Source organism: Mus caroli, chromosome 8, assembly GCF_900094665.2.
Source record: "Mus caroli chromosome 8, CAROLI_EIJ_v1.1, whole genome shotgun sequence".
In the NCBI taxonomy this organism is placed as follows: domain Eukaryota; kingdom Metazoa; phylum Chordata; class Mammalia; order Rodentia; family Muridae; genus Mus; species Mus caroli.
In genome coordinates, this window is record NC_034577.1 from 80,574,884 (window position 1) to 80,596,087 (window position 21,204).

Consider the following 21,204-nt stretch of genomic DNA (forward strand, 5'->3'; position numbering starts at 1 on the left):
TTCCCCCAGGTTGTTTTTCTCCCCCCACCCCCGTATGCAAATTGTTAAGTTTTAACAGCATCCCGGTGCAAAGGCCTCACTTTAGGAAAGATTGTTGTGGGGGCGGCAGAAAGCCTAAGAAACTAGCTGAGAAACCCCACAAAAATAGTCCGAGTGGTTGCTGCGGCCTTGGCTAATTTCATCTGGTTTTACCCTCAAACCGGTTCTTTTGGGGTGGGAAGCTGGGTGTGTTTCAAGGGATCTTTCCGGAGGACTCAGAGAATCACACTGGTGAGGCTTCGAGCTTCCAAAGGTGCTGGGCAAAACAGCTGCCTTAATGGTTCTCAGATCGCCTGAAAAAATGTCCAGGTGTCTCACGCCAGGACTGCCCTCTCCCAACAGCGAGGAGGAAGTAAGCTGTCGTTCCCTTGTCGCTCTGGCTCTGCCTGCGCGTCCCCGCACCCAGAGCCGCTCAGAGCCAGGCCTCTGGGGACGGAGCCTGGGATGTGGGGCTCCAGCGCCCGCAGAGCGTAGTGGCCAGAGGTGCGGATCTCAGGTCACGCTTCCGAGCTCTGCTGGGGTGCAGCTCCTTCCTCCACGCCCGATATCGAGGATTCCCGAGGGGCAGCCGGAGCCGCCGAGCCTCGGGTCCGGTCGCTCTCCGACCGACGCAGTGGAGAGTCAGGCACAGAGTCCGGTGACCCCGGAACAGAGCGTAGCCTCTGGCCTGGGAGCTCGGAAACTCTGCCCTAGAACAGTTCAGGTCAAGCTGGGGTCGGAGGGGGTCTTCCCTCAGTGACCCCAGTTCCCTGCGCGGGTCTCTCCCATTCTAGGCCACAGTTCCCGCACACAAACTTTTCCCGACTCATTCAGTCCTTTCGGAACCCTGCCTTCATTGCTCGGCTGGCTCCAGGGGTCTGGCGGGCTAATACCCGGGACTCAAGAAAGTGTCCAATGACCCTTACCAGAACGGGTCCCGAAGGATGGGACTCCATAATACGTGGGGAGCACACATCCAAGCCCGACTTTGACGGGTTATGGGTGCAAGGGTGGAAAGAAACGACAGGAGGACAAACTTGGGAAGCCGGACCAAGCGACACTTCCCTGTCCCTAAGCCAGTCTCCAAAGCGACCGGCAGCACTCGGCCGCGACCCCAGGATGTCGCTCCTCCACCCCAATCCCCAGTTCTCACGGCTCGGAACCCCCAAAGGTACCACATTTCGCCCTCTAGCCAAGTGGAAACGAGAGAGTTTGGGGGTGGGTGGGTACGGAGAGCTCCCCACGCGCTCGGCGTTCAGCCACCCGCACGAAGTAAACTTCTTTAACGTTGGCCGCAGGGCTGGGCGGTGAGGCCCAGGCGACAGAGGCCCAGCCGGGGACCCGGGTGGCGCGCGGGGAGCGGGAGAGAGCTCGCGTGGGCAGTCACAGATGGCCTCTGCCCGAGAGATCGCCCCTCGGGGCGGCAGGGTCGTGGCCGCGGCTCCTCCGACTCTCTGGGCGGAGGAGCGAGCCGGCCAGTCGACCCTACTCCTCCCAGTCGAGGACACGGAACTCCGGAAAGCTCCAGCCCGGATAGGCTGGCTCTCCCGGGACAGGGGAAGCCTGGCCCGGCAAATTGAAATCGAGGAAGCATGAAATAAAATCAGACGCGCCGAGTGCAGAAGGCGAAAGCGGCGGTGGGCGCGGGGCCCGCCGCGTGTGCGTGGGTCCGAGTGTGCGTGTGAGTGCGTGTCTGTGTGTCCGCGGCGCCGGCCGGAGCACTCACCATCTCGCCGGGGGAGCGAGGCCACTTCGGGGTCGGATTGGAAATGTTGAGGCTTCGCTTGCTTCCTCCGCGACATGCTGGCTCAAACATCAGCTGGGGCAGAATAAAAAATTACTAAAAAAAAATCTTCTCAAAATTACGGAAATCGAGCGGCGGCGGCGGCGGCTCCCCCCGCCCGCCGGCCCGCCCGCCCCCTCCCCGGCTCCCCGGCCCGGGGCACAGCGCGCATGTGTCCTGCTATAATTATGATTATCAATAATGCATTGCGATTAATCATAGAGGGGCTCTTTGAAAGGCGATTGGCACCGGGCCAGCGCTATTCAAACCCGCTCGCCTTAATCAATTAGTTCGTGATTTGCTGCAGACCCCTGTCTCTCCGCGCGCTGGCCCAATAAGCCGGCCGCGGGGCTGGCTCTGCGCGCCGCGCCGCCCGACTCTTGGTTAACCCTCTTGGCGACCGCCCGGGACTCCGCGGCCCGGCCGCCGGGGGCCTGCCTCCTCGCCACTGCGCGCCCAGCGCCCCGGCCGGCGCCCCCCGCTCGTTCCCCTCCCCCTCCCCCGCCCTCCATCCCGGGCTGGGCCGACCCGAATTAGCATGCTCGCCCGGGAGCCTAGCGGAGCAGGGCCGCGTGGGGGTGGGGCTGGCGGCGGGGGCTGGGGACCCAGGCTGCGGGCGAGCGGCGAACTTCCTAACTCCCGCGCTGCGTGCTGGCCCGCGAGGGGGAGGGAGTCCCGTGGCGGGACGGGGTAGGGGAGGGCGCCCCATTTCGTGAGTGTTCCTTCATTTTCTTTAAGAGCTACCAGAAAGCAGCCCACCCCCAGTCTCATAAAAAAAAAAAAAAAAAAAGCGAGTGGGGAAGAGCCAGCCCCACGCCAGTCCGCCTCCCGCTCGCTGCCGGGCCTCCCTCCCGCCTGCCCGCCGCCTGGCTCGGAGATCCTTCGCCCAGAGTTCTCCATTCTCAGGATCCCGGGCTCGCGGGGGTGCGGAGAAGAGGACCCAGGAAAGGTTTGGGGACGTGATGGGTTTGGGGCTTGGGGGGAGGGGCAGTTTTCTCGCCACCTCATCCTCTCTCTGCCTGGGAGCGGCGACCCTCCAGCCTCTTGCTGGCTCCTTAGCTCCCTTTCTCTACCTTGGACATTCCCGGGACAATTAGGGCTGAAGTTTTCGGGAGAAGCGCCCCGAGCCCGTGGGATAAGGGGGCGGCTCGGCTCCGCCCAGGACCCCCTCCCGAACCTCCCCCCGACCGCCCCGGTTGGCTGCAGGGCGCGTCACTCCGCGGGGAGGCGGCGGCCACCGTGGCGCCGCCAAGCCCGGGGCGGGTGGAGAGCAGGGACCTGCCTGAGCTCCGAGTTCAGCTTCGGCGGGAGGGAGGGGAGGGGCGCAGCTAATTCTGTGCTAAGCAGCGCTCCCCCGGCTTGGGTGGTGCTGCTGGAGCCAGACCCTAGGCACCGCCTCTACCCTGGACCCTAGTGCTCCCTGTCCTAGGGGTGGAGGCCGCCGCCTCGTCTGCGACGAGGTGGCTGCCCAGAGCCCGGAGTGAGTGAGCATGGAGGGGGGTCCTGTTCGCTACCCCGCTAGCTACGCAGTGACTCGCCTTCACTTTTCCGACACTTGCCACGAGCGGCGCCCAAACTTTTCTCTCCATCTCTCTTTCTCTCTCTCTCCCAGAGCTGGGAGCCAGCCTCTCTTACCCGCTCACGGGACCCAGGGATCCGGGCCCTGTACTCCCTCTTCCGGGTTTAGGCGCCTGCGAACCTGAGGCTCGGTCCTCGGCTTAGTTTAGACCTCCTCCTGCCTCGGGGTTTCCGCTCGCCGAGGTTCCCGAAGTCCTGCACCCGAAGGACTAAACTAACTAAACTTCGGCTGAGTAATGGGGGTGGAGGCGGGGGAGGGGTGCAGATACACAATCCTTGCCCTATCTCGCGATCAGGAGAGGAGAGGGCTCATAAGGACGCCCCAATTCTGGAGCGCCTTTGAGTCTGGATCGTGACACAGTCGGCTCGCGCGAAGTGGGCACTAGCCTTCACAGCAGAGCCTTGGAACTCAGGACCCATGTCGCACTCTCTTAAATGGCTTTTAGCCCCCTTTCCACGGTTCTTTTCCCCCTAATCTTTTGTGTGCTACTTGAAAGTATCTTTTTTCTGTCTGCTAACTTTATTCTTCTTGGTTTAACTTCTGCCTTCTTTCCTTCTCCCCGTCCATCCTTCCTCTCTTTTTTTATTTTATCCTTGCTCTCCCACCCCTCGCGCGTCTCCCTGGTCTCCGGCTCTCTCCCGCACCTCGCTCTTCCCTTCTCCCCAGGTTCTGTTGGGTACTGTAGATTTTGATAAAAAGACAAACGAAGCTATCAGTGGCTCTGATGTTGAAGAATGAAGATAATAATGTTTCCATAGGTGGTGTTTCAAATGCCATTATTTCTCACTGAATATTTAAAGAGATCTCTCGGCAAAGATGGATTTGCGCGCTGCTGGGGTGCTAGCCGCTTACTTTCCCCAAACCCCCGGGAACGTGATCAGACCTGAACACTTTTAAATCTAGCACTCGCCCCTACCCCGCTAATCGGAGCGCTTGAAAACACACCAACGCGCACCCCTCAGGGTGCACCGAAGCTTCCAGGCGCACCTTTCTTCCTTGAATCTGCCGGTATTTAGAGCCGCCCTCAACAGTCTTTAACATTCTTGGCTTCTTGAAAGTCCTGGCCTCCGGGCAATCCAGTGGCCAAAAACCCAGTGGAGCTGGCGATCCTACAAGCCCTTCTCAGGGTGTGCTCCGCGGGAAGCTCCAGGGAGATGCTTCACACGTGCTCTCTGTTGGCTCTATGTGTGATTAAGGGTGGGGGGAATCTCCCCCCAAACACCAGAAACGAACGAAAACGCAAAATCTGCTGCTTCGCGCTGTTTAATTAAAAATGGGCGAGCAGAGACGAATTAATTGCGGGTATCTAAACTTTGATAACTTTTTTCGTTCTTTTGAGTCCTCGACGACGTAGAGGCGGGCTCCTGGCTCTGCGAGCGGCATCCCCCGCTAATTTCTTGTTTGTTTTCTTTCCCTTTGGCCGGGAGAGAGAAGAGGGGAGGTGGAGGAGGGGGATGGGAGGAAGGGGACGGTTGGAATGGCCGGGAGAGAATTGGTCTTTATTGTTGGTGGCGATACATCAATTACAGGCCATTGTCTCGCGCCCAAGTTCCGCGGTTCGCTGGTGCGGTCGCCGAAGTGTCAGCAAGCTGGCGAGGCACCGCGTGCCGCAGAGCAAAGACATAATTAAATCAATAAAAAAATGGACACTGATTGGGGGTTTATTTTTTATGTTTGAACGGGTCGGGAAAGCGAAGGACATTGAGGTGCCACAGCTGGGGTTCCTTCGAACTCCCTACACACCTCCAGGCCAGGGCGCTCCATGGGGTTGAGTCCTCCAAACCATGGATGGGAGCTGCTCCTGGGAAATACCGCGAAGAGGTTGTGGCTTGTAGGATCCTCGGGGGTGGGGGTGGAGGGTATTTAGGGACAGATACCCAATGGGGAATGGGGATAGCCCAAAATGAGGTGACAGCTGGGCAGGGGTCGCGACCTCTCAGACCAAGACGAAAGGGACCCTGTGGAGGCACTTAGCAATTGTACAAACTGCCTTTGGGGTGCGGGGATGTCTATGCTCCCTTCACTGTATAGCCTCAGTTTCCCGAGGTATAGTTTGTCCGCGGTGAGTTGGCTGGCCCGAGGGCGGTGGTCTAGGGCCGCGGCCAGAGAGAAATTTTCAAGGAAGGTGTTTCCGGACTTTGTTTGAGCTCCAGTTTTTGGAAGGGGTGGTCGCATGAAGGCCTTCTCTTCTGAGGCCTGGTTCTTCTACCCGCAAAGTTTTCTAATTATGGCCCAGTCTGACCCTGGTGTGGGATGTGGTTGAGGCCTTATGTGGGTCCCTGACTCTCTTTCAGGTTCCATCTGTGCAGTTTGAGCACCTACTCCACAAGTGGAGGTGGGCCCTAAGCGCTCTGGCTGTGCCCCAGCTTCCGAAATTTCCAGCCCAGGCTCCAGGCCGGGGCTACAAGGGCAGTAGAGGAGGTTTCGTTTTCCTATGCCGGGCAAAAAGCGGCAAAAAGGCGGCAGCGGCGCCCCGGGGGCGGGGAGCAGGCACTTCGATGGTATCAACATTATTGATGGGGGAAACGTACTGGGCAGGAGCCGGGAGATCAGGTTCCCAGTCCCTCCCCTCCCCGGTGGTGGGTGGGATCAAGTGGATGGTGTGCTCCGGGTGTGTGTGTGTGTGTGTGTGTGTGTGTGTGTGTGTGTGTGTGTGTTTGGGGATGGAGCGCCTGGATGCACCACCATTAACCACCTGGGGTTTATTTGTGTTTTCTTGTCTGGATGCCTGCCGGGTGGGGGTGGGAAGAACAGGGAAGAAAGATTGAAGTGGCTTCTTAGTATTCTTTTCTGGACTTAGGGCTTGGGGTGGCGGTGCTGACTTAAAACAAAAGTCAAATTTGGAAAAGCATTCCTTAGCTTCGCCTTTCCCTAGGCTTGGGACTCTGCTTTCCTGAGAATTTCAGACTCTTCTTAAGCGAACTGCAGTTCAAATCCTAACCTTTTCTCAGACCTTGGCGCAGCAGCTTCGAACCCGAGGCCTTGGAGAGTGAACTGTGAGCGCTGCCCAGCAGCTGATTGCTAGCGAAGTGAAGGTCAAAGATAAAGAGGGGAGAGGTACCGCCGCCCACCAGCAACGACGTTCTCAAGACCTGTGTCCCCGCGGGAAAACAGGGTTTCCAGGTGCTGGGTCTAGAAGGAAATTCAGCCGAGCGCAGCTGAGGCAGGGTTCCACCCGAGCAGTGAATCCCTTACTCCCTGTGCGCGGCAAACTTCATCTTCCTCTTCTTGCAGAGCTATTCCCACACCGGCATTTAAGAACGGAATGGACCGGGGACTGCAAATGCTCCTCCAAGGTTGCGCTTAAGTTCTCCGCGCTCCGCATGCAACAGTGCCTCGCAAAGGGGTGTCTGGGTATAAAATTCCTCCCAGAGGAAATGTCCGGAGGCAGAGAAAGTGGAAAAGACTAATCGAATTTATAAAAAGAAAACCTTTGCTTCCTTTTGGTTAAATCCTTTTGCGGTTTTCTGAGCGAGAGAGAAAAAAATTACCACCAAGCAATAGCGTGTAGCTAATTCTTGGAATGAGTAGCTAGGATATTTAGAAAGCCCAGCAGGGTGCACAGATTTTCCTGAAGCGCTGAGAAGTAGGTCTCAAGGATCCAGCAAAGAGTGATTGGTTCTCATTAAGTGCCTTCAGTTGAGATTGAGGGAAAGGTTGCTAGCCCACCCCACCCCCACCCCTGCTCTGGTGTTGGGCTGTGAGTATTTGGGGGTTACCTGGAATCTACCAAGGAATATTAAAGACGATCCTCTCCGATCTCGGGAGACCCAGATGTGGCAGAAGCAAACCTGCCACAACAAGAACAACATGACAATTTTTTTTTCAATTACAGTCACTTTTTTATTCAGCAACAAAAATTTCCATTTCTAAACAACAGGTTAACCCTTTTCATAGATATTGGCTTTATTAAAAGGCTATGAGCTTTGAAACCTTGTCCAGTGAGTGACTTTTTCCCACTTATTTTCTTTTTTTCCTCTTTCTTCTCTCTCTCTTTCTTTTTTTGGTTTTGGTTTTTCGAGACAGGGTTTCTCCCACTTATTTTCATGGGGTTGAAGAACCTTTTGGTTTCATTTTGATAGAGAACCAGAAATGGCCAGGTCTCGTTTCAGGGCTTGTCCTGTCAGCAAGGCCTGCTTGTCACTCACATGGGTGGTGACCTGCAAGTCCCACAGAAGTCAACTGAGGCCTGGCTTTCACAGGGAAGGTTTCGAAGGGTTCCTGTACTTTTAAGGGAAGGCTTTTCTCCTATGTTGGGTAGAAAAGTGTCTTGTCTCTGGACTGGAGGAGTTTTACCTCTCTTCAGGTTCCATTAGCCTGGCAGCCTTTCTCCTTCAAACCTGCACCATTAATTATTGCACTCCGACGTCTTTCTCCAGCCTCAGCAGCAATACGATTTCCTTCAACTTGACATCAGTTTAATGTGCAGCTGGGGACCAGAGACACTTACGTTTCTTAACTCCAAACCCTGCATCTCCTTGCTTTCTCATAGGGTGGGATTCTGAAATCATCCATGCTCTCAAGGCAGTGTGAGGGGGGAGCGCTTGTAGTTTGCTTCCCCCTCACACAAATTACCATTCCGATCTCTGCCTTAAATTTATATTTTTCCTAATTTTCCCTAGCCTCTCTGGCATATTTTCTATTAAAGTACAACCCCAAGAAGATGGCCCCTGAGTGTTACTTAGTGTGAAATACATCTAACCTCAAGTTTCTGTAGAGATTTGCATAGGTCCGGCTCCAGAGTTTGCTTTGACCACGTTACATGCTTAGATTCGAACACCAGGCTGCCAGGGGATGTTTCCTCTGTGACCAAAGTGCGGGACTCCAAGGGGGCTGAATGAATTCTGTGTTTCCTAGGTTTGCTTTCATTTTTTTTTTCTTTCCACCTTGGGCCTCGCAACACCTTTAGTCTGGCAAGCATATGAAGAAACTGGCACCCGTGATCTCAGCTTCCCTCCCAATCTTTCTTTGGCTCTTCTTAGATATTTACAGGGTGGCTCAATTACACGAGTGTGTTTAGGGACTGAGAGTATGGAGTCAGGCCTGGATGTTCGGGTTTTGCATTTTGGCTGTGCCTTTAACAGTGACCAAGGAACGTAGCCCTTGGCTTCGTTTGTGTTCATGTATTGTTTAACGTTGTTTAAATTAATATCATGACCCTCTGTTTTCTGCTTTGTTAAGTGTATAGTTAAGAAACTGTAATGCTGGCCAGTTTCTAGCAAAGAGCCAAGTTTGCCTCCTATAAGCAAACCTGCCTCCGTGAATTCCTTCATTTGCTAAATGGAGATAATAACAGTCCTTATTCCATAGGGTTCTGGGGAGCTAAAGGAGTATGTATGTATGTATGTATGTATGTAGTATGTATTTATGTATGTATGTATGTATGTTTTAGGATGGTGGCTGGCGTAGTAATTACAGTGCAAGCGTTAGCTATTACTGTCATTGATCTCACAGGTTTGCTGTGGGGATCGAATATTAGAATGTGGTCAAAATATTCCCACTTCATCTATCCATCCATTCATCTATTCATTCACTTCACAGAGGGAAGTGTTGGGTGGGCATGGGGAATACCACTGGGAAAGACTTGCATTCATTTCCTTACTTACAATAAGGGCCACGCACGGCAGGTCTTCTCCATGATTCTGGAAGGTTTATGAGCACTGTAGACAGGAGTGGCTTGCTGCGCAGGTGCCAAGCTATACTTTCAGGCTCTCTTTATTTGCCTTTAAGTATGGAGTCCCCTGGGTTGCATACGAAACAGAGCAGAACAGAACAGTAAGACATACGGTGCTTCCTTTGACCCTAGATGGCATTAACCAGTTATAGTATCCCAGGCCTTGCTCTTCTGGCTTTTTCCCCCTTTCCTTCTCTTTCCGTTTTGTTAAGTCATGAAAATTCACCTTGGCCAGTCCAATAGGACATTCTTCCAGTCACCTGCCTTGCCCTCAGAGGAGCTAACTTTTGATTTAGACTCAGACTAGCCAATGGCTGGCTGCTGCTCTTTCTGTTATTAGGATTATAGCCATGTTGTGGCTCAGATGTAATCGAACACTTACAGGCAGAATGCAAAGTGCCCCTGTGAACTCCCTCCCTGTGTGCTGAGATTAAAATGCTTTTTACGGCTGAAATCTGGAAAAGGGATTCAGGGTGTGCAGCCATACCTGCTCGCATAGATTTGCTGGCCCAGCAGGTGGGCTTCCCTAAGAGGTGCCTGGCAGCAAGTGCCCTTTAAGAAGCTCCCAGATGTCAGCAAGTGGAGGGTGAGGCTTACCCTCCCTTCCCCCCCTCCTCCCCGAGGTGATGGAGAGACAGATAACATTTAATCTATCATCTGACATCCTTCTACTCAAAAACGGAGCTTGGGGCCCCGGGACCTTTTATTTAGGGGCTCTCCTAACCTTGGCAGTATGTGAATTGTGTAAGCGTTCTTCTGGTTCCTGTGGCCACAGTTGGGGAGTTAAAAGATGATCTAGCATTTCTGATGATTTATGGGAACACTGGAGAGGTCAGAGGAACATGGACTCTGCATAACATAGGCTTCGGTCTCTGTGGCTCAGTCCATCTGGACGGCTGACCGGACTGGGAAAAAACCTCTGGTGTTGGTGGGTGGCCTTCCAAATATCTTCATTACTTTGGGGGAGCGCGGGGATTTTCTGAGCCCATAGGTTTTTGTAAGTTAAGAAAACACAATTAAGCCTCTGGTGGCACTTCACCTGTTTATCCATTCACCCCTTCACTCACAAATCCATGGAAGCAACCAACACAATATGGACTGAACACTCCAGTGATGGTTTTAAGCATGCAAGATGTAATGGTGACAAGGACAGAAAGATATTAAGCTCGGGGGAAAAACAAAATTCGTAACTAAAAGGGTACATGCTATATAATTTCATTTATATATGATTCTAGAAAATTCAAACTGAACCATGTGCCAGAAAGCCAATGTAAATGTTGGATAGAATTATTTCGTGGTAAAGTGTCAGGACAGCAGTGTGTGTGTGTGTGTGTGTGTGTGTGTGTGTGTGTTAAAGGGAATGAGGACACACTTTGGGGACTGGGAGAAATACTTGTGAACATGACTGTAGTGATAGCCAGCAGTGACCTTCCTATTTCATAACTGATGCTGCTGTTCACTTTAAGTGGTGGCTTGGCAGTGCACATTAATTGTGTTAAGAGAATGGAAAATGTAGGGGGTCTATGAGATGTCTCAGGTAAACTCTCAGAAGGAAATGCCATAAACCTTCGAACTGAGTTCAAGTCCTGGGAAGCCACATAAAGGCGAAAGGAGAGAACCAACTCTAAGTTGTTGTCCACTCCACACCCTGCTTCCCCTCAGTGCCTCTCACAGTCCATTGGCGTCCATGATGCGTACGAGGTTCTGATGAGAGCTGTGCACACACCACACATAGATAACCAATTAAACCGAACATTTCCATTCGGCAATTGTAGGAAATGGCTATTGTATATTAGGGATTTAAAGGGGTGGGAGGGATGTTGCAAGTGCCATGTTTAAGCATTTGAAACCGTTAAAGGCTGTCTGGGGCTTGGTCACGTTTGGCTTGGGGACAGCACAGGCAGGGTGGAAGTGAGACTGGGTTGGCACCAAGCCATGTACGTGTCCTGGTTCTGGAAGGAGAATAAAGTTTTGCTCAGGTATAGGTTGCTGGGGAATAATGCTTCCCACTAGTCTACCTGGAAACAAAGGACCCCTGAATGTCAGCAGCTCCCCTACATAGAAAAGCAGACTTCCTACTGCAGAGACAGGAGGACACGTCTTCCCAAGGCAGGTGGATGCAGAGAGAGAGCTCAGGTCTGTGGCTAAACATTCTCAAGAGTCCCAGCCTGGCATGTGGCTCATTGGTCACATGGCTCTGTTGGCATGCAATGGCCAGTTGTCGGGAAGGGTCATCTTTGGTGGAAGACCAGCAGGTTTCTTTTACTCACACAGCCTTCTATGGACTGATATTTGTGCAAACATAATAAAATACATTACTAGAAAACAGTTACACTATAACCTCACTATATCTTATCTGCCTATTATTTATCTATTATTCCCCTCTCATCAGAACCCAGTACATTATGGACTCTGAGAAGCTCCCTTGGAGCAGAATACAGGGGGAAACAGTGGGGCTTTCCATGCACACCCCACACCCTTGATTCTAGGAAGAAACAAACCCTGGTCCCTTTCATTAGTTTTTTTTTTTTTTTTTCCGAGACAAGGTTTCTCTGTATAGCCCTGGCTGTCCTGGAACTCACTCTGTAGACCAGGCTGGCCTCGAACTCAGAAATCTGCCTGCCTCTGCCTCCCAAATGCTGGGATTAAAGACGTGCATGCACCACCCGGCTTCATTAAGATTCTTAGCTACAGCCACAAAATCCATTTTTTTTAAAATTGATCCATCGGGAATTTTACAACACCCCAGATCCACTAATTTTCAGTCCTTCCATATCTGACATTCCATTTGTAATCTCCCCCCAAAATAAAATAATGAAATTAAAAACCAAAACATCTCGTCAAGGAAGCTATAGTATGCCCCAGTGTCTCCCTTGGTCACACAGCTTTTCATGGCAATGAGTCACTGGCCTGGTTAGAAGCCTTTGGCTCCTGGTATAATGTAGCAGTACCTAATTAACGCTAATTCCAGTAGCAACGGCACTCCTTACTGCCCTTCCCAATGTCCTGGACTTCTCGAATGAAATACACACACACACACACACACACACACACACACACAGCCTTTATCTTTTGATATGTCTTAAACAGCTCAATCAATGGCTGAGCCACTTCCTAACCTCCACGTGGCTAATCTACCCTCTGATATTCCAAAGTTACTACTTACTAAATCTGTTTTCCATCTTTGCTGCCCTATACCCAGACCATATTGGGCTGGGATCCCCTTACTCCAATATGGCGGCTATGTTCTCTGTCCTGAGCTTCTCGGGTGTGGCATCTTAGTTCTCCTTTTTCCAGCATGGCGGATCTTTCTCTTTTTCCTTTCCCTGTCCGCATCCCAGGAATCCTAAAAGTCCCGCCTCTGTCTGCCCTGCCCAGCCATTGGCTGTCCACATCTTTATTTACCAATCAGAAGCAGTAGCTCTGGGCAGGGTCCCTCAGTGTCTTACATACGGGACACTGCAAACAGGTTTTTGGGAAATGTAATTAGCATAATACAAACAACATTAAACCAAACCCACAACACAATGCTATCAATACTGGACCCTCAAGGCGACTCCTTGGAAATCCTGCTGTTGCCCTGAGTTATGGAGATCCCGCAGCGTTTGTTCTGCCGGTCTGATGCGTTCTAGCTGCTCGCAGGTCGGGTAGATGTTGGGGTGGGGCAATCCAAAGTCTGCGATCTGGGCCTGAATTGGTCAGGCTGCATCTAAGGGGCATTAAGTAGGCAGGTAGATGAACCAGGAGGCCAGACATCTGGGTGGGCTCTTTCAGCTCCGAGCATTTCAGTGTCCTCTGAGCATAGCTGAGCGCTTCCTCAGAATGCAAGCTTACTGTCAAACAGGGCCAGCACCCCTCTCTCCATCCCTTACCCTTCAATGGGCTATGTCTCTGCCACACTCCTCAGTTCTGCCAGCTGGGTTGAAGGAGTTTCAGAGCCCTTAAAAGATTCTTGGGATGTCCTCGGGGGGGAAGGGGGACCGAGAAGGTGGTTACCTTTCATGGCTCACCTGAGAACCCGGGCTAGCTCATTGGACCCTCAGAGCTCTTTGCAGGATTTCTGCAGTTTCTCGTTCAAATGTGGGAGTAGAGTTGTGTGGCTGTTTCTTTGGGATCTCTGAGCCGTGGAGCTGCTTGCTGCCAACAGTCATGTGTCACTTTTTATCAGAAAACAATACTAAAATCAGTCATGGTGGTACATGCTCTGCATATTAGAGGCTGAGGTAGAGACCAATGGCAATGCAGACCAACCTGGGCTGCGTCACGCTATCCTGCCTTAACCCCTACGCCTCTCCCAACAAAATAATAGCAACCTTAAGTCTAAATGAAGCTAGTTGGCAGTTCCCCCAAATGTTAGAGCCCTCAGGTAAGGAATGCTTTGGGGGTGGGTGGGACTTTTGTGACTCATGGCAGAGGTGTGATCTGGAGTTTTTTTTTTTTTTTTCCATGTTGGGAACAATCTAATGGAGGGGACAGATTTGCTAGGCTCAGGACTGTGGCCGCTTTGTGGTTTTTCTGTGTGGTCTGTAAATGCCTTTGATTTCGACCTGATGAAACGGTAGAGAGCTTAGAGTAAAGCTAAGCCTGCCCCAGTGAATTAAACTGTCTTTGAACCTCTGAAGCCTGATGAGTTGATGGCTGGTGCCAGCTGTCAGTCTGTGTGACCCCAGCCCCCACCGGGCTCCCTGTAGTCAGGACAAGCAGAAGGTTCCAGTTATGTGTTTTTTTTCACTCCGACGAGTGTAAAGCAGGATATGTGTTGAAAGGAGCCGGGATTTGGAAAAAGGAAGTCCGCATTAAAACCTGTATTCTGTCATTAGCAGAAGGATTTTGCCTGAGTGTTTTCATCTGGTAGAACAGTCACTGTAGTTCTGTGTGGACTGAAGGACTTCATCCGTGTACTTACCTGCCCAGCAAGTGTGACGTCACCAGGCTGTCACCCCTCACCCCCACCCTAGGGGCAAGCCATTGGCATCCTTAAGTGAACTGAAGGCAGAGGAAGGAAGGGGTCTCTACTTGTGCACACCACGAAGGCTTACCTTTGGAAGATCTTTAAAGGCCTGGATTGTTAAATGTTTGGGCCTCAAAGTGGGGCTACTGGGAGGTGGTGGGACCTTTAAGAGGTGGGGCCTAGGGGAAAATGTACAGGCTAATGGTGCATGGTCTTAAAGGGGAATAAGTCAGGTCTGGCTTGTTACATTCTTTCTGGCTATGAAGCAGGCAGTTTGCTTTGCACATGCTCCACTATGCCACTCGACAGACCAGTGAGCAAGGGGCTAGTGAGAAGACTTAGTGGTTAGGAGTCGTTACTATTTATGTTGAGCGAACCTGAGTTCAGTTGCCAGAACCCACACTGAATTGCATATAACTGCCGGTAACTCCAGAGAATCCAACCTTTCCTGGTATGGTCTCCGAAGGCACTTGTATATGCCCCCTCTCCCTCCTTCCCCAAACCCGAAAATAAATCTTTTTTTTTTTTTTTTAGAGAAGCCCAAATAAACTCTTTCACTAGCAAGTTTATTTTCCCAGGTATTGCTCTGGTGAGCGGGAGCTGTCACATACCAGTGCCATACAGTTTAATATGCTGCTGCTTATTAAACATTGCTGATCATAACATATGCTGCATTACAGAGAAGATGACAGACTTTAATGCCATCTCAGCTAACCCAGAGATCTTAGAATGAGGACTGTGAATTAGAAGGTCAGAGGGGTGGAGGGCTGAGATTCCAAGTATCCGCTGAGCTCCTGGGTGGGGCTGCACATCTCGGGCCACTCTTTGTACAGTGTTTGTTACATGTAAGCGGCAAGTGTACCTGGCAAGCAAGACTAGTTAGGGTAAAAGGGCAGTCACCTTAGCCAGTGATCTCCCAATAGGAAGGTGGCCCATTGTCTACTTCATTCTATAAGAACTATTCCTATGGATAAGAGCGTGGCCTCTCTTTCTCCAGGAAGCCCGGAGGGTAGCCTTGCACTCTTTTGTTTTGCATACTTGGTGACTGTGATGGATCTGGTGGCTTCTTACTCTGAGTCACCAGCGTATGGTATGACATTTGCTTGATAAGATATGTGGAACATCTGCCACATGACTAGTAGGCGCCACATGTCTACCAGGCTCCAGGTGCTCCAGGTGCTTCAGGTGGATGCTGCAATGATGCTGTTATAAGGTTCCCTGGTATCCACTAGAGATCTCCAAGCAGCCCAGTGACTTTGGACACTAATTTTGCACGGGGTCTGGGGGCGTTTTAAAGCCTCATACCAATGCGCTGAGTCAGTTTTCCTTGCTGTGACAAAATCTTAGACTAAAACAATCTGGGAAGGCTTGGTTTTGTTTCCGGGTTTTAGATGGTTTTAGACTATCATGGTGGGGAACCAGAGCGGGAGGGAATGGCTGTGTTAGCCGGCTTCCTACTTAATTCCGTTCTGGGTCCCATACGGTGCCACTTATTCAAGGTGAGCCTTCTCCCTTTAGTTAGTTCCTCCTAGAAAGCACTCTCATAGACACTCCCAGAAGTGTACCTTGCTGGTCTTTCAATCCATTCAATTTGGCAGCCCAGATTAACCATTCTATCAGCCATATTCCCGCCTCCCTACCTTTGCTTGGAGATACAGTTTTCAACTGGGGGTAACTTCTAGCCCAGGGTCAGTTTATAACATCTGGAGATTTGTTGTTGTTTTGTTCTTTTTTTTTTCCTGTCATAACTGTTGAGTGGAATTTAAAGGTCTAAGACAGGGGAGGACGCTGATCCCCTTCAGAGCGCAGAGCAGGTACCCCACAGATGAAAATGTCCCGGCAGCCCAGTGTTAGTGATGCTGGGCACAAGAGCCTTTGGCTTGAGTGGTTGGTTCATCCTGCAGTAAATACTTTCCCTTTCTGCTTGGCAATCTTCTATAGGTTCTCTGAGCTGACTTGGGAATAAAAGTCTCCATTGTCATTTTTTTTTCTATTTTGTATTCTTCTTAGTCTAAATTTAAGGCCACTAAGGAGCTTCCTTGTCCCCTCCCACTGCCTAGCTGCTTTTCATAGGATAGTGAGACTATGGCGCTCTACCTTCTCCTTCTGCAGCATGTGTCAGGGGAAGAGAAGAGAGGACTCCTTTGGTTGCCTGTCTGTGTTACTTTACTGTTTACATTTTCTGACTGAGACCAGGCGCTTTAGACCCACTCTTCTTGCATCATCCAGACCAGTTACTTTCTTTCATCGGCTGCAGGAGAAAGAACACTTAAAAAGAAATAGTACTTTAAGAAATTTGTTTGGCAGAAAAATCTAACCCCCTTTACCCCCAAGGGGGGGGAGGGTGGAGAAAGAATTGACAAGGTGTGACTTCTTCATTTAAATGATTTAATTTGGAATTCATATCAATCAACAGAGCCGAGGATTCAAAACACCTTCCCTGGCATCCCTGGAGCCAGGACACAACCCAGCCTCTGAAGGAGCATTCTGTCATGTGCTGCATACAAGCATACAATGGATCAGACCTGGGAGGAGGCCCTGCATGCTGCCTCCTGAAATGGTTTCTTTGCTGCAGGCCTGTTTTGGAGATGTTTATCAGAAAGGGGTGGACAGGTCTGCCACGGACAGGCCCCATTCTGTCTCCAGTGGCCTTTTATTGCTAGTGATAGGTGCCATCAGTGTCTTGCCTGAGAAATGGCCATGCTGCAGGCACCTCTGTCAGAGCATCTTATTGATCTGTGCTCCGCCTCTCTTCCAGGGTAGTAAAAAGGCAGAGACTGCTGGCAGGAGCTGCTATGGCACCGTGAGCTGCAGCTGATCTCCAGGATGAGTGCAAGGGTTACCATCACTACAGCTGTTCCACCCAGAGTCACAGAGCCTCACTCCAGGACACAAGCTAGCCTGGACTGCACAAGGACCCTGCAGCAAGATGAATGGTGCTTCTGAAAATTTTTTCCCCATTGAGGTTGTATGGCTGAGATTCATTTTTCTCACCATTGACCCATTGGACCTTGATAACATAGGATTAAAAGCGATTAATCTGGAAATCTCCTTCATAAATAATCCTTCTTGGACCCCAGCATTGGTATATAAGTAGAGATTTGTAAGTTCAAACCTGCAGGCCAAACTGCAGGAAGCAGTGTGTACCCAGCCTCTGGCTTTGCACATGAGATTAAATGGTTATAATCAAAACAGCACCATAAGCATCAGAGAGCATTCTTATGATATTTACATAAGGCTTTATACTGTAGAATAGACAGGACCTGGTCCCAGTCCAATCTGGGCATAAAAATGTATCTGATATATAAAAACATGAAGCCACTTTGGCAAAAGTTCTACTGTATGGCTGTTACAGCTATAGAGAAAGGTTTGTAGATGGTAGGCTAGGCGAGGCTAGAATTAGAGTCAGAATTGCAAGGGTATGCCAGTGGTGGGGACGGTGGCATTGCTGAGTTACGGCTGTATGGCTAAGAATCTGGCAAGTGTCTGGGCCCTGACCACGATCCCCTCACCTTTAAGCTACATGACCTTGGGTTGCTCTAGTTCCCTTTGCATCAGTTTATTGATGGAAATAAGAGTACCCGCCTTCATATGGTTAATTTTTTTCCTCTTTGGTGGTATAGGTGGTTCATATCTGGGATTTCATGCATGCCAAGTTAGCATTCCACCATTGAGTGACAACCTCAGCCTCACATAAGGTTCGTCTCCAATGAACTAAAATGTAGAAAACGTTTAGCTCATTCTTGCAGTATATAACTGTTAAGAAGGGGAAGACAATGCTGATGGTGGTGACGATGTTAGGGATGACGGTAATGATCACGATGCTTGCAACGGTGATGATAGTAGTGGTCAGCTGATATCTGAAATGGTGATGGAGCTGGTATCCAAATGCACCATGTTACAAAGTATAACCAGACATCTGACTCATTGTCCTCTTACCCCGGTCAGGTAAGACACAGGCTGAGCAGGTCACTCCCAAGCATAGCTGGTGACAAAGAGGCCCAGCTAGGCCATTATAGCTATGTCTCTGAGATGGCTGATTGTCCTGCTGAGCCAGTCCTGGACACCCCCTCCCCCGTCCTCACTTTCTCTGACTGTGTTGTGCTCCATTGGCTGTGAGTCCTGAGACTGAAAAGTCATCTCTACTATGAAGACAAGCAAGCTCTGGTTTGTGATGGCAAACTTGCGGATGCAAAGGAGATGGTTTGGCCAGCACCATCATTCACTACTTCTGTCTGTTTGATGTTGTCCATGATGTTGAGTTCGTCCAACGTTGCCACCTCACAGCGAGGATGGCAAGTGAGAGAACCTAAGCAGCCGACATCTCAGTGTAGACGTTATTAAAGAGCCAGGATTCTGGGTATCCTTTCGGGGAACAAGAACTCATGTTTGACTCCAGCCATCCTTTCATGGAACTGCGGGAGTCTGAAACCATCTCAATAGTTAACTTGTACGGAGCCTGATCTGGTGCCAAGCATTCAGGGGGATGCTTTACAAATGTGACCACAGTAAATGTGGCACCAGGCTGCAAAGAAAGCCCCGTATCTGTCAGCATTCTTGGCTGTAAGCAGCTGGGGCTGACTCAGTGTCACAAGGGGAGGAGGTTTATTAGAAGGGTGTCGGTGGCATCTAGATCTGTCAGATACAGGGAGGACAAGGCTCTGAAGGGAGTGAGGACCTGAGGAGCCCAGAGAGCCAGGTGGGCTGTAGTTTCTCCTCGGTGCTGGTCTTAGACCTCTGCTGGAAACTCTGTTTCTCTACTGCCCCCACTAACTTGTAGGTGTGCTCACCCCTGTTGCTACTATCAATTAGACTTCCAGCTGTCTTCGCGCTGCTTTCAAGCAAGACAGGTTGAGTGTGTATGGAGAGCTGCCCTCTGGCTGAGAAAGAGGTTGGCTCTGTTTCTCATCCCCAATATCAGGCAGGCTGTCAATCACCAGCATTGTATGCCCCTGGGGAGGGACTGAGAGGAATTTTGGAGATAGGAGACTAAGATTGACCAAATGGATAAATACCTTCACAATAGCATGCATGTTCTTCTTGTGCAGATTAATAAACAGATGCTCAGAAGGGCTGGTACGCTGCCCAGTTTCATACAGGAAACAAGTGGCAGAGCTGGGCTTGCGTTCAGGATTCTTCTGTTCCACTACTAATCAAGGCTCTGTCTTTGATTAGAGACCGTGCTGGGGGGGAGTGGGCCAGCTGGCCCTACTGCAACCCTCTAGAGATTAACGGGTGGAAGTGTAGTGTCTTAAGTACCTGGGGTTCTTTAATCTTGGGTTGTAGGCATGATCTTAGGGGCCTGCCCAGGTTAGGCTCCATTGTAACTTCAGGGATTGGGGTGGTTTCTGGTCATCAGGGTCCCTGCATATCTGTCATGTTCCACTGGGGAAAGCCAGAGTATATTTTGATCCACTTTAAAGCACACGAGGAAACTTTTCTCAGATGTCACAAATGTCTACGTCAGTATTGTTGGCTAGAAGTGGGGTATGTGGTCACTATCCAGATACCAGCTGGATACAGTTTAACTCAGATTTAAAACTGGTGCTGGAACAAAATTCCAAACTGCATGGCCTATAAAGGTGATGGAGATGAGAAAGAGGGGCTGCAGAGATGCAGGGCATAGCTCATCTTTTCCAGAATGCTAGCTCTATTCTGTCCCCTTGCACACTGCTTCTTTCCACCTGTGACCCCCCTCTGGCTCCCTATGGGACATGAGCCACCTAAAATAATCCATACCTCACTTAGAGGTGTTGGACGCATCTTTCATCTTGATTTCCTGGATCCCTGAAAGGCCTCTGCTGTTTCATGTGGTCCCACCCCAGCCCTGAATCTGAACTGAGCTTAGCGGTGACTCTCTGGATGATCCTGTAGGGCATTTCCTAGACAAGGAGGCCTGGGGCACAGTCCCACAGATCCAGAATCTGGTGCCAAGGAGGGGAAGCTTCGGTAGGAGCAGGGAGGGGACTCTCCCTGGTCATTTGTGGCCTTGCTTTTGTTGTTGCCTTTAGGGATTCTAAAAGTCTGATCTCTCACTTCTTATTCCAGAGGATTCTCCGAGAAAGGTGTAGGGTCTTTCAGAATGGTTAAGGAGCTGAGCGAATGCGTACCACATCACATCTACCAACAGAAAGGCCACAGGCAGACTAGGAGACAGATGGGTATGCAAGTCAGAGCCTTACCAGGGCTATAAGAACATCTATTGTCAAACTGTGCAGTGTAGCAGCTGCATCGACATGAACCCCCACCAAGGTCGGGGCTGTGTATGAGTTGACTTCGGACTCTGGACTGCAAGTCTCCTGGCACGGCATGAGTGGAGGTGAGTGGATGGATAGCTAAAGGCTCTCCCTTCAGGGCGGAAAGAAAAGTGCTCAAGAGAGATGCATGCTGGTTGCCTGGATTTTCAAAGGTTGGCTCTTTTGACTTGGTGAAGTGGGAAAGACATTAGCTATTTACTGTAAGCTGTGCCAAGAGGGTATCCAGAAAGGCTGAGGAGGAGGTCGGCTCAGTGTGTCTGCTGTTCCTGGTCTGGGCTTCACAACTGAAAGTGCTCTCTAGAGTGCCAACATATCACGGAGAGTAAACGAGAATGTCCCCAAATGTCAGCAACTTTGCCATAGTCACTGATCTCCATACATTACAACTGGACGGCCTTATTCCACGCAGTAACCAGAGGATTATGAGGGAGAGGCAGGTCAGGGATAAGACAACTGTAGGAGGACCAGAGGGCAGGCAACTGAGGTTTCAGACGGCATTGACACAGCTCTGCCAGCCACACACCACGTGACCCCAAGCAAGCCTGTCCTTGCATGTAGAGTCTATCTTTTCATAGTACACAAGGCGATAGATTTGTTATCTCTGTGGACCCTGCAGCCCCACTGCTTCATGCTCGAACACCTGGGCCCTGCTGGCTGCACTGAATTCCTAAGAAGGGCACTGATATCTTGAGTTATTCAACAAGCTGGGGAAGATGCTGAGAAGTGAGCCGATTCTAAGAATAAGGACAGAGTATTCCTGCTGCTACAGTCAAGAGTGGATTCTGGGTAAAGACATGCAAAAATGAATGAATGGCCGGGCGTGGTGGCGCACGCCTTTAATCTCAGCACTTGGGAGGCAGAGGCAGGCGGATTTCTGAGTTCGAGGCCAGCCTGGTCTACAGAGTGAGTTCCAGGACAGCCAGGACTATACAGAGAAACCCT

The 21,204-nt window shown here is 50.7% G+C and overlaps 1 protein-coding gene across 4 annotated transcripts in view; it reads right to left on the reverse strand.

Moving 5' to 3' along the window:
• Sall1 (spalt like transcription factor 1) overlaps positions 1–3,595 on the reverse strand; it is a 16,954-nt gene extending 13,359 nt beyond the window's left edge. Inside the window, exons 1-2 of one of the 4 annotated variants that reach the window (XM_029480707.1) lie at positions 3,437–3,595; positions 1,745–1,837 (exon numbers count right to left, since the gene is read on the reverse strand). In XM_029480707.1, coding sequence (XP_029336567.1) covers positions 1,745–1,820 — 76 coding nt within the window. In that variant the 5' untranslated portion in view covers positions 1,821–1,837; positions 3,437–3,595. Of the gene's footprint in view, positions 1–1,744; positions 1,838–2,110; positions 2,235–2,804; positions 2,981–3,436 lie in introns of those variants that run through there. The other 3 variants (XM_021170654.2, XM_021170655.2, XM_029480708.1) reach the window with 3 other exon arrangements.
• Between the last annotated feature and the right edge of the window lie 17,609 nt (positions 3,596–21,204).